This window comes from Rissa tridactyla, chromosome 1 (assembly GCF_028500815.1).
Source record: "Rissa tridactyla isolate bRisTri1 chromosome 1, bRisTri1.patW.cur.20221130, whole genome shotgun sequence".
Classification (NCBI taxonomy): Eukaryota; Metazoa; Chordata; class Aves; order Charadriiformes; family Laridae; genus Rissa; species Rissa tridactyla.
The window spans coordinates 190,106,324-190,119,632 of NC_071466.1; the positions used below are offsets into that span (position 1 = coordinate 190,106,324).

At 40.4% G+C, this 13,309-nt stretch overlaps 1 protein-coding gene across 1 annotated transcript in view; it reads right to left on the minus strand.

The window, feature by feature from the left end:
- Positions 1–332: 332 nt before the first annotated feature.
- The window catches only part of LOC128904178 (uncharacterized), an 87,278-nt gene continuing 74,301 nt past the window's right edge, over positions 333–13,309 (minus strand). The window contains exon 6 of the mRNA XM_054188139.1: positions 333–377. Within this exon, the coding sequence (XP_054044114.1) occupies positions 346–377 (32 nt within the window). The 3' untranslated portion in view covers positions 333–345. The remainder of the gene's footprint in view (positions 378–13,309) is intronic.

Below are 13,309 nucleotides of genomic sequence, written 5' to 3' on the forward strand. Positions count from 1 at the left end.
AACATCCATAAATAAATGTTTTCTTTGGACAAATCTACTACATTAATGTGTCATTGCATACATAGAACAGCTTCACATAAACATTACTCTCGTAGTGCAATAAAAATGATTAAATACCATAGCAAAATGGAATTATCAGCACCTGACCACATCTGTGAAATGTTTCAAATACAGAGGAGGCCTGTAATGTGTTTGTTTTGTTAAACTTAGAGCATAGAATAAAAACATTCACTTCTGCATTTTTCTGATTGCATTTTTTATTTCTTTACAAAGGGAGCATCAGTGCATGTGAACAAAACAGTTCCACTCAGTAGGGCACATAGCTCAGAGCATTCTCTCCCATTTTCAGTGACCTGGAAAGCACAAAGGCTGTTGTGCTGAAAAAAGAGGAAAAAAAAGAAGAAAAAAGAGAAAGAGAAAAAAAAGAGAGAGAGAGAAAAAGACTTACCAGGATAGCCATAGACAAATAGTACCTTCATTATCAACAAAAATTTGAAACCTATCAGTTTCCTTGGAGAAAGCGATTATCAGGGAAATAGAAGCATGGTGCTCTATCTCACCATGGTTTCATTTGGGAAATGTTGAGAAACAACAATGATAAAGAATTTGAAAAGCAACATCTCTGTTACTGTCATAACAAAATGGTAATAGATGAAAGACAAAAAAAGCAGACACTGAAGAAAACGATGGGACAATTCCTCTCATAGAAGAACTCTTATCTTGTAGAACACCGCTGACTAAAGCCCTGTTTTATTTCACAGTCTTTCTTTGTGGAGTATTACACAACATAATGAGACATTATTCTGGTTATACAAAATCAATTGGAATAAATTCCAGAATTATCACACAGCGATTACAATTCAACACAGCCACATTGAAATAATGAAGACAATAGGGCTTCTTTCCACTGCCGTATACATGACCTTTTCCATAGTCACCCTGCAGCTAAAGGATGCATGTCACCGATTCCTCTTCTCTCCTGTAAAATGACCGTGTCACTCACCTGGCAAGCACTTAGCCTTCAGGGCAAGACACAGGCACACAAGGGGGTCAGTGCAATAGGTATTCATGGAATGAACAGGAAGGGAATTTTGGCAGCAATAATGTTGGGTAAGGTAGAGATAACACTCCAGATGATGAGAAAGATGACTGAGCAGGCACTGTATGGACATAACAAAAGCTTTGCTAACAACAGTAGTGATTCACGTGGAGTTTCCACATGCCACAGAAGGTGGCAGGCAAAATTTAATGGAACTCTCGCATTGGGTATAGGAGCAGCGCATGAGTGGGACTGAAGGACATGCAAAAGTGAGTAGTCAAATATAAGAGGAAAAGCTATTTCTTCAGTAAAAGATCCCTCAAACTTAGGGCCGTGATGATTATTTGTTGCTGTCTGTTTTTAATGAGACAACTGAGGGGGGATCTTATCAACATTTATAAATACTTAAAGGGTGGGTGTCAGGAGGATGGGGCCAGGCTCTTTTCAGTGGTGCCCGGGGACAGGACAAGAGGTAATGGGCACAAACTTGAGCATAGGAAGTTCCATCTCAACATGAGGAGGAACTTCTTTACTTGGAGGGTGGCAGAGCACTGGAACAGGCTGCCCAGAGAGGTGGTGGAGTCTCCAACTCCGGAGACATTCAAAACCCACCTGGACGCGTTCCTGTGCAACCTGCTCTGGGTGACCCTGCTCTGGCAGGGGGGTTGGACTAGGTGATCTCCAGAGGTCCCTTACAACCCTATGATTCTATGATTCTATGATCTAGTTGGTGGCCAATGGATAATTCTCAAGCACTTGACAGCACAAGCTCAACTCAGGATGTTCTGTAGTGGAAAAAGTACAAATGAAGAGGTAAATTTCTAGAAGAGTGAGACTCGCATTTGTGGATATACCCCGTGTGCAAAATTTGCATCTGTAGTTCAGTTATGCATAGAAATTTGAATAGCCCTACTTATAACTACCAGATAGCTAAAAGGTTAGATCATTTACCTGGAGAGAGATATGCAAACCAAACACATATTTCAAAACATAAAGCATGTTTTTCTTGCAAACTAGGAAAGATGACCTTGATCTGGCTAAAAATATCCATTGGTGACTGCCACCTTCACTGAAAGTTATTCTTAATAGGCTAAATCCAAATATCTAAAGAAATCCATATCCATTTCTTCTAATGTAATAGTCAATCATTAGACTATTTGGTGCAGAAAAAAATATCTGCTTGACATTGGCATCCAGCATCTTCCATCTTTGTTCTAGTCTTACATATAGCTGAGAGATGGTAACTCTTGCTAAAATTATTGGTGTCAGAAATAGGTAAAAAAACAACAGTAAGATCGAAGCATCAGAATAAATCAGTATGATACAATAGAGTATACAAGGACTATGGTATTTTTATATGTGTAAACCTGCAATTAACCATGTTTCTTTTTGAAATTGAAGGACGAATGTCTTCTTTATAATTCCTCCCATGAAGACTATTCAGAAATAGCATCAACTTTATATATAAAGTTATTCCTGCTTCTAAACTGGAGAAAAAGTGGCAGATCTATAAAAGTAGCATTCCAAAATAAAATTAGCTTTATATATGAAAAATCTCAGAATTATACTACCAAAAAAAAATTGCTGTCACTGGTGTGAGAGACTGTCTCATTCAGAGGAGTCTTATAAAAATTTAGGACCCAATTCCACCAACTAGCTCCCCAATAAAGTGAAAAGCATTGTGATGTGGCTTTAAAATCATGTGAAAATCAGATACACTGTGGGAAAATGGTGCTGGAATGGTGACATCTATTATGTAGAAAGGCTTTCCAAAATCATAGAATCATAGAATCATAGAATCTTCATGGTTGGAAAGGACCTTTGAGATCATCGAGTCCAACCATACACATGCACACACAAAAAACAAAAACAAAAAACCAAAAACCACCCCAACAACCTACAATCTCTGCCACTAGAACATGCCCTGAAGTGCCAACCTAGACGTTTCTTAAACACCTCAAGGGATGGTGACTCAACCACCTCCCTGGGCAGGCTGTTCCAGTGCCTGACCACTTTTTCAGTAAAATAATTCTTCCTAATACCTAATCTAAACCTCCCCTGCCGCAACTTCAGACCATTTCCTCTGGTCCTGGGAGAAGAGGCCAACACCCACCTCTCTCCAACCTCCTTTCAGGTAGTTGTAGAGGGCAATGAGGTCTCCCCTCAGCCTCCTCTTCTCCAAGCTAAACACGCCCAGCTCCCTCAGCCTCTCCTGCAGTCAGTACTTAGGAGGAGAGTACCAATCAGTACCAATCAGGAATATGTTACTGATATCCTCTGATGTGCTTGTGGGGAAAAAAAAGGAAGAGGTAAAGCAAACCTTACTTTAAGATGGTGATTTGTCGAATGAAGAAGTGGGGTCACAGAAAAAGTTTAATCTTTGAGTAGCATATTATGTAAAATATTGAAATTATAAAGAATAATTTTTCTGTGTCCAGTGTCTGCACAAAAATCCTGTCGTGATAGTAGCCAAGGTGAAGCCAGATATACAAACCTCAATGCCAATACCCGTATTTGCAATTTTAAAATGCAATAACAAATTATTTTGCCACACACAGTCACAGTTTTAAATAACACGTAAGGCTGCAAAAGTGAAGTATATCACAGTTAAGTTTTAGATGATATGCAGCAAATTCTGTCAACAGAATATGTATTTATCAACAAATTTCCCAAGTCTTCTGAATGGTTTTACATTCGATAGAATCCAAATTGTGTTGTCTGTGTCATGAAATTTGAAATGATTTGTAACATATAGTGGCCCACACTCCTTTCAGCTCTGCAAAACTACTGGATGTGAGTTCATTTGCACATTAAGATCGGTCAAATGAGTTAGCAGAAATATTGGAATACGTAGGAAAGCAGTAACTGAAAAATAGTGTTAGAAAAGCAACATCTGGACAGATTCAAAAGATCAAGCATTAGCTGATATTAAAACTTTCCATTGTCGATGTCCATCAGACTCTCCAGATTATGGATTCTTCTCCAGTTCAAGTCACTTCAGAAAAAGCAATTCTAAGAACAAAAACTCTCTGCTGGAAAATAATTATTCTCTCTGGAAACTGGAAATATTTTGTTGTGTAGGGGTAGAATTTTATACCTGAAAAACCTTCAACTTTCCTCTCTACTTCTCTCATTTTCTTCTTCTCCCCTCACTTTTCCTATACCTGTTATATATTTTTTACATTCTTTCCTTTTTTTTCCTTCACATTCACTCATTTACTAAGCTTCTCTTTCTGTTTCTTTGACCTTCACGTGTCACTGTTTGTCATCTTCCTTTGCTCTTTTTTTTTTTCTTTCACAGTTTCCCTTTTCTCCCCCCTCCTCCCCACTTCTAAACTATTTTTTTTGTAACCTCTTTCCCACTAAGTCTCTGTTTCTGCAGGAAACAATAAAAACCCAAGTCTTAGTAGTTTGATAGTACCAAGTCCTCTGCAGTAGCTTTGCAGAAATGGCAAAGTCTGTTGGAAAATGCACTGACTAAAGAGTAGATAGGCTCCAGTCCTGCGCTCAGATCTGTTACTATTAAGCTTTGTAATTAAATTTTTGAGCTTTGTTGCCTGGCTGCTTTTAATTTGCCTTCATATGGGCACAGGAAGTGGAAGGTAAGTCCTTCAGTTTTAATTTGCCGCTTTTTTAAAAATAAGTTTAGCTGACCCAGTATAGACGAGAAATACGATGCTCACTAGTGAGTGCATTGTAGCTGGCCACTGCTGTCTCACATTTACCAACGGCTGGTTCATTGGTTGGTTGGTTGATTAGTTTGGTTGGCTGTAGGACTGAAGAGTGGCAGCTGAAACCCCTTGACCTGCTGCTCTTATGAAAAGTCCCACCTCTTGTTTTCATGACCAGCACCTACTTTTTAGCTACCCGTACTAAGAATCACACAGGGTACTCTCCAGTGCTAGTGGGCACCTTGGTGATGCCATGGGGTTGTTACAGAAAGTTGCGTGCAGTAGTATCAGGGTCCTGAAAAGAGTTTTGGAGGGAACCTTTCCGTACGTGCTCACAGGGACTGGGGTGCTGTCAGAGGGATCCCTCATGCAAGCTGTCCGGTCCGTGTTGGCAGAGAGCGAGCCACACCGGGGGTGGTTATAAAGATGAATGTCCTTTGGAGTATGTTTCCCTGCCACGCCAACTGGGCAGCTCTCAGCATAACCCGGAGCTGCCTCATGAACAAGGCAAAAGGGATAGTGAAGCAGTTTGGTGTCAAGGATCCTGCCACAGATGATCTAGAAAAACGTGGAATACCATGAAGTTTGCTGTGAATGAGTAAACAAGTCCTTAAAGCGTAAGTGTTGTTAGCACTGTGTGAACAGTCAGGAAAGGCAGTGCTGGGAATAAATACCTGAAGTCAGCTAAACATCTCATGGCACTTCAGTAAGGTCATTACTGTGCAAGTTGATCTGAACTATATTTTATAGTCACTGCAATAGTCTGTGAATTTTTAACTTGAGAAGTATGTTGGTATTTGTCATGAAAAGGGCACCACGAATATATACTATCTCTGTGTCCTTTTCTTTTTCTAGACTTCCCTCTGCTTAGTTTTCTTCTTTTGTCCTCTTTTTTCATTTTTCTTGTATCCTTTCTTCAGTTTTTCTCATCTTCCTTTCTCTCCATCTGTTCTTTGGAAGATGTTGAAACAAATCCTAATATGTGCTAATGAGTATTCCTAAGTACTTTTAAAATTTACATAAGGAGGAGCAGAAAGAGAAAGAGTGAGCTGAGGAGAAGAAACAGCAGAGCTCAGTGTTGCTTCCAGGTTTAGCTCATTTCCATCATCAGCTGCGGTAAGTCCTGTGGCATTTGTTGTGTCAGGAAGGAAAGGAGGGAGAAATGCAGAGTTTATTTTAATTTTTTTCATAAAGTAATGTTGAAATTCCACAGAACCTCTTTCAGGCCCCCAGCAGAGTTGCTTAGTCACTGTGATATTTTCCAAAACACAGTCATTACCTGTACCTGAAGATTCATTTCTAAATTAAGAAAAAAGAACGGCAGCACTTTTTTTTCCATGAATGAAGCTGAGAGCAGAGCAATACCACTCATGTTCATCACATGCAGCTCTGCTCTTTTGACTCCCCCAAAATTCACGACACAATGTAAGAGCCTCAATCGCTTGTACCAAGGTCTGAGTCCCGTGAGGATGAGGCTCTGCCACAGCTGGTGTTGGAAGATGAAGAAGCTGAGGAGAGCAAGAGAAGCCTGATGAACAGCAGCGTGTTGCAGTGCTTGTGCATGTCATGGGGCTTATAGACTTTGTACCAGCTGAGTGTGGATTTGTTGGGCACAACAGAAGGCGCTGCCCTTGGAGCCCATGCTGGAGGAGGCAGGGAGCACCGTGGGCCTCGTACAGAAAGGCTTCTCCAAGGACTGGTGGCACTGGGAGAGGGAGGGTCGTTGCTCTGTTACTGTGGAAGGGAAACAGCAAGATTGATGTCATGAAACTTCTGCTACCCTCATTCACGTTTCAGTAGTCATCTCTTAAATGAAGATAACACCTCTCTGGGAGGCTCTGAGGAGAAAGCCATTAGTGATTATGAGCTGCTCAGACACTATAATAGTGGAGGCCATATAAATAAATACAGCTCCATCTCCTAATGAGAGGGAGATGCTGTCTTCATGTGAATGAAGGAGGTTATCAACCTTCATCCCTTCCTCACCATTATTTTTTCCCTCCTGCATGAGAATTCCCCTCAAAAGTCCCTGCATCCTTCTTTTTCCTCTCATGTTGCAACAGCATCTTCTACTCTGCTGAATGCCAAGGTGCCAGCTCCTTCCAGTAAAGGGACACAAGAAAAACACCTTTTCTAAAAGCTCAAATCAAGCTATAAATGGCCGGGCAGATTCCTCCTTCTCTGGATTACCGGTTGAAATGTCTTTGGTGACTTCTCTACTGAAAGGAAAACTCTGAAAATATGTGTCAAAAAAAAGCTCACCAGATCCCAGTCCCACTCCTTATCTTCTCAGCCTCCTGCGAGTTTGGCTGGCAGGCTACTGAGCGAGGCTCCCAGGCATGTGGGACAGCCCCGCTGCACAGGCAGCAGTTGTTAGCTGTGGGATGGGGAGCTAGATTTGGCAAGAGGTGGGGCTCCCAGATGTGTCTAACAAGTGTCCATCCCGGGTGAGCCATGCCCACAGGTGGATATCTTCGAACTGTTCGAACTATTCCCAGCACGCTGGCAGGAATTCACACAAGTTTTGGATAGAAACCTGCCTGATGGTCCAAGTTCCTTCAAATGTCTGCCTGTGTTTTGGCTGGGGCTTGCTGAATTAGAACTCTCCTCACAAAACATTTTGTTCTCCACAAATCAGCATTTTGATGGAAAAGCAGCTTTAGCCAAAGAGGTGTCTGTCACTGAAATCCATATTCAGAAGTATTCTGCCCTGTGGGCACGATGGGAGTCCTGGTAGCTGCTGTCCCCACAGACTGTCCTTCTAAGAAGGATCAGAGAGAAGGTGTGCCAGTGTGGGAAGGGATTCAACCTCCTCTCACCCTTTCACACTGGGATCATTTCTAGTCCTGCACAGATGTAAGGATCTGGATTTTCATTTATACTTACATGTTTAGATTATTGTTACTATACACTGTCTGAGCTTGAAGTAATTTATGTATTTTTAATCACAGCTCTCCTGAACCTGCTACTTGGTTTACAGAGACTGAAGCACAAAGCACAGTTCCTGAGACAGGAATAGGTGCTGAACAGAACACAAATCTCAACGCACTGCCTGTTATTGAACCATCATTTTCATATTCCTGTTTCACAGCTTCTACCGGCACGTTTTCTACTTGCGGTTTGCTTCCTACCCTGAGAGATCAAATGAAGAATTGCCAAGACTGGAGTCTTGTGAAGATTCCTTCCTCAAAGCTGTTTCCACTTATTTTGCTGTGCAACAGAAGGAAAAGACAGGGTCAATCCAACCCTCGTCTTGAATTTTGGAAGGACTGAGTACCAGTACGTATGCACTGAAGTGCTTCCTTCGAGAAGCTGTGTTTTATTGCTTTGTTTGGATTGAATTATATGATTTTTTTATTTACTTTGATAATAATAGACTCTATATATGAATAATTCCAGGTTGCTTAAAGGATTTCCAGCAAAGTAGAATATGTTATTCAGATGGTAGTGGATCCTTGGCTTCCTGAAATTATTATTGTAACATCATTGATAGAGACCATATAGGCCTTAGAAGTTAGTTCATAATAACTTCTCTCTCTTTCACTTTTTGTTAGAAAAAATGACTGGTTTTTGCTTCTGTGCTGTCTGGGGGATGGTGCCGTATAGCATTTTTGCTAATACAGCCATTTTAATAGAACGTGCTTTAAAAAATAAGTGGTGTATGGAAAAGCTGGGAAAATGTTTTCAAATAGCCCGTGTGTATGAAAAATTTTGCTTCAACCATAGCTTCAATACATTTTCCCACAGTACTTTAAGATGCTTCTCAAAGAGTTCCAGTTATCTACCCTGCTTCGTGCAAGGCCAAAATATCTCACATGTAGCTTCTTCTTGTTTAAGTTAGCAAAGATTTCTATATTAGTACCTAACAGAATTGCCAAACAGTCATTTCCAGGTTGTTCCTATCTTTACATTTACACTACAGAATGCAGTACAGACCTTTCCTTCCTCTTTGATTAATGTTAGTCATATAGAGGAGACACGGTCTTCTAATACAGAAATCTTATGCACTTATCATGTTTTAACGTATCCATGTGCTTATCACTGTAATTAAGAGTCTTGTCAAGGAAGAAAGAATGAAACTTCTAAGCAAGCTGAAATTGAAAACACTTAGACAACTGACGCTCTCTGGTCATCCAAACATAACAAGGAACCAATTTGGTTCTCCTTGGCACCTGCTTAATGAAGAGGAGCCCTATGCCTTTCATGGAAACAACTATTCCATTCAGTCAGAAACATCCTAACTTCTAGTTACCCATTAAGTTGGCCAAAACTTCCAGCCAATTATCCAGTTTCTTGGCTTACTTTTTCAGTGTTTCCTTTTCCTCATCGGCACCTTTATGGTCTTGTACAGATTCTTTCCTCAGCTTTATCCTGAAGGCTTTCTTACATTCAGGAAGGATAGTGGCTGCAGTTGTTGCAAACGGGAAAAATATCTGACCGTCAGGAGCATATCTGTGCCAGCTGAGTGAAGCATATGTCACTTTCTCTTTCAACGGATTCATGTAGATTTTGAAAAGCACTACAAATAGTACGAGGCCTTTGAGACCTTGGAAAGAAGGAACAGTTACACATCACCTCCCCCATCTTTATTGAACCGAACACCAACATCCTGTCTTTACTTTTAAGATTCCTCTCAACTTATCTCCCTTGCTAACTCTTCCTGCAAATTCACTCTCAAACTGGTAATTATGATAAAATCCATCTTAATCCTTTTAAATAAGAAATATTGTTGCTCATGCTGCCCCCTGAGGCACTCCCAATAAATATGTCAAAGCAGCTCTATTAATTCCCTCAGATCCTCTCCCAGACCTTGTTTGCCAATACAACCACAGTAAACTAGACGTTTGCTCAACAGGAATATGCTCATTCCTCCTTAGCCTGTTTGGAATTGCTGTTGTAAAGAGCCTGACACAGTGGGCTCATGGTCAGTGAGTGCGCGTGTGACTGCTCTAGGCCCCACAGTTGCTAGATTATGAAGGTAGACACATGAGAGACAGTTCGGTTGCCTAAATAATCTAGTGACATCTGTAATGCTGAAAAGTACCGGAGAAGCACAGGGCTCCACGGATGGAAATCCCACAGCTCTCTGGGTGACGTATTCCAGTGTTTGAACACTTTAATGGTGAAAAATGTGTTCCTTATAACAAATTCAAATAAGAATCTACCACACTGCAGCTTGTGACTGTTGCCTCATCCTTTCACTGCATGCCTCTTGAAGAAATTTTAGCTCCTCCTTCTCTGCATTGTGACATTAAACAGGTTTCAAGTTAAGATAAGATCCCCTCAAATCTCTTTTCCAATCTGAACAAACATGGTTCTCTCTCAGCCTCTCCTCATACACCATGTGCTTCAGTCCCTTACCATCTCGGAAGCCTCTCCTGGCCATGCTCCGATGTGTCCATGCCATTGTTGTCATGTGGGAACAAATGGCATGGACTCCAGACGTGGTCTCACAAATGCCAGACAGAGAAAGTGGAAAAATCACTTTGCCTGACCTGATGGCTACGCTCCTGTTAGCCACGGCACAGTTGCTGTGGAGACGCACCACTGGCTCATGTTCAATTTGCTGTTGACTGAGTGCCCTCTGGTTGATTTTTTTGTTTGTTTGTTTGTTTTTTGTTTTTTCTTCTTTTGGCAAAGCTGCTTTCAAGCTAGTCAACCCCCAGTCTGTACTGCTGCATGGGGTAACTGCACCCTCGGTGCAGGACTGCATTTGCTGCAAGTTATCACGTTATTGATGGCAACTCTTTATTCCTACCTTGGAACTGCATTTCTTCATGTAGCGAGAGGATCCTTATTACCTCTTCAGTCTGGAAATGCAAGCCATATCTGATTGCAGCAGCAGATAGATCTACACCGAAATGAAATTGTGCAAGCTTTGCAAAATAGCAGCTGATTATCTCAGAAAACTGGTAAATGTGTTTCCCAGCCTGGTAAACACATGGATGGGGTTACCTCAACATAAATGCTTTCATTAGCTAACCAATAGGAAGAAATGCTTTTAGGGTGGCCTATGGACTATGTTTGGCTCCTCCTTTCAACCCCTTTCACTGCATTCTTTTATAAGTTTTTAGCTGCAAAGTAAAGCAGCCAGGAAAGAAAAGCCAATCATAAAAAAAACACCTAATGAAAAAGCATAAACATACAGAAAGAAGAAAGAACAGAAGGTGCAGAGTTCCATTGCAGCCCTTTGTAGATAGAATTTGGTACAAATCTGATAACAGATCCTGCCAAATTTAGTTGCACTCAACATCACAAATCCTGCTCTTGTCTCTGCAGTTATGAGGCATTTGATCACAGCCAAGGTACGTGTACTCCTACTTCCATTAGGAGGAAGCTGTAGTGTCTTTGGATACAAACTGGTGGATCTGCCTTAGAAAGGGAACTGTGAGCACAAAGTTTGTATGCCATGTCTCCACCGGACATATTACTCGTAATAAGGAACAAAACCTCTCCAAGGTGCTACTAAGAAGGCATAATCCACATTGCACTGAAGTTAACAGGTGTTTTGCTCTCTTATGTGTGATCCCTCCTAAGGAACCAACATGGGGGGATAGAAAGTGCCAAGATTGCATTAGAAGATACTAGGCTTAGATATCTATGCACTGAGAACCATTAGTAAATCCAGTAAGAAAACCTTCAAATTTTCCGTGTCGTTTATCCCTATTATTATTATTTATTTGTAAATAATTTTCAAAGAGTTATGATTGTGGTTTCTTTATTGGTTGTCCTGGACTTTTACCAAAATCAAAACCTGTAAGCAGGATAGGCCCTGAAATGCAAGCTTGAGGGTCATTGATTGTATGATGGACCTTCAGGCTGAAAAGGCTTATACAAAACATTTCCACAATGCTTTTCTTAAAAAAAAAAAAAATTAAAAAATTGAAAATACACAAGAGAGTCCTGTTTAAAAATTCTAGACACGAAAGCAGACAATGATGTCAATGTAGGTTTCATTCAGTAAAAGGCATTTTCTTTTTTTGAAGCATCATACAATGTCACTCAAAATTTGCAGCTATTCTCATTCCTCAAATAATTAATGCTGCAGATCAGCTTTTCTCCAGTGTAACTCCAGTTCTGCTTTTTTCCAAAATATTGAACTTAGTACAAGTTCAGTAAAGGTGTTTGGGTTTTTTTAAAGCCCACAATTTAGCTTTAAACTCTCAGGCATAGTTAAAGTTCTGATTGAAAACAACAGAATAAGACCAGGTTTTGAATACATGTTGGCAATTTTTTGTTTTAATTGAGGCAAAAGATTCTGAAGTTTGGATGGCATGAATCAAAGTACTCATTCTGGGGAAAAATGACATGATTTTGAAACTAACTCAGAAAAATAGACAGAAACATTTTGACAGACTGTTTAAACTTTTATCTAGTTCAGGAGTGATGATTAATGGGAAAGAGGTGAAGGGGAGGAAGAAGAAGGGAAAAGAATCTAGGAGATTTGGTAGTTTGTCTTTAAGTCATCTGAATTTTAAAGCAATTAGAGCGGAGTTACTGCTGCTTTAAAAATCAAGGCCTTCTTTTCAGTACTTTCACTTGGATTAGAGAAGATTTACTTAGCCACAGTATTCCCCTGATGCAGCAAATTGAAAACTATTTCAACCGCCCAGGCTCCAGGGAAAGGTAAGAAACACAGAACAAAGATGCTTCAGAACTGGCACTTTCAAAAAATTCTCTTTCAGTTGAATTTGAAACCGAACTCAGAATTTGGGAGAGCTGGAATGGAAGACGTCTGAGAGCTACTTATAATTTCCTGATCTTGTGGACTGCATTAAGCTGGCCTGGCAAGTCACGAATTACCATAGCTTTTGTCCCGACTTAGAGCACCAGCAGATGAAATCTGTAAACCCTTGTGCAGGTTGAAAAATTATGGATACACTTTCTTTAGAATTATATTCTTTCAGTAACAAGCACTCCATCCAGCACAGAAAATGAGAGAGCAGCCACACTGAAAGGGCTCTACCACTTCAGTTCCCTAAGTTCATGATCAAGGAATGCTTACACTGTCCTTATGTCTCATTTTTTTGTTTTGAGCAGCCTCTACCGAATGATGCAACATTTCCAAACACATGCACATATTTGACATGCCATCCAGCAGAAAATATGCGGTACTTAATACACTAACTACTGACATTGACTCAGACACCTGGATGTGTCAAGAGGTTGAGCACAGAGAGTTCCTAAGCCAGGCTGAAGAGGTATGTGTCTAAAGCTCTGCCTTTGTCTCCGAGACATGCATATTGTCTATGCAGCTCTGAAACACATACCTCTGCAGAGCTTGAAATCACTTCAACACACAGGCAACTATCGTTACTTTGGGTAGAAACAAAGAACCTTTGGTAGAAAAAAGTGGAAAAATGGACAGAAGAGGAGGTAATATTGTCTTCCATCACTTATGACTCACTCTCCAGAAATGCGAGACATATTTTTAAGGATGACTTTAGGCTACAGAATAATAAACAGAAGTAGCTATTTTGAAGCCAAAGAATGAAATCAGTGGATCCAATGGCTGCTTTGGTCATTATATGTACTAGTTGTAACATTTAGCAAGATTATGGAATCTGTCCCAAACAGACTTGAAAACAAAAGCAATAAA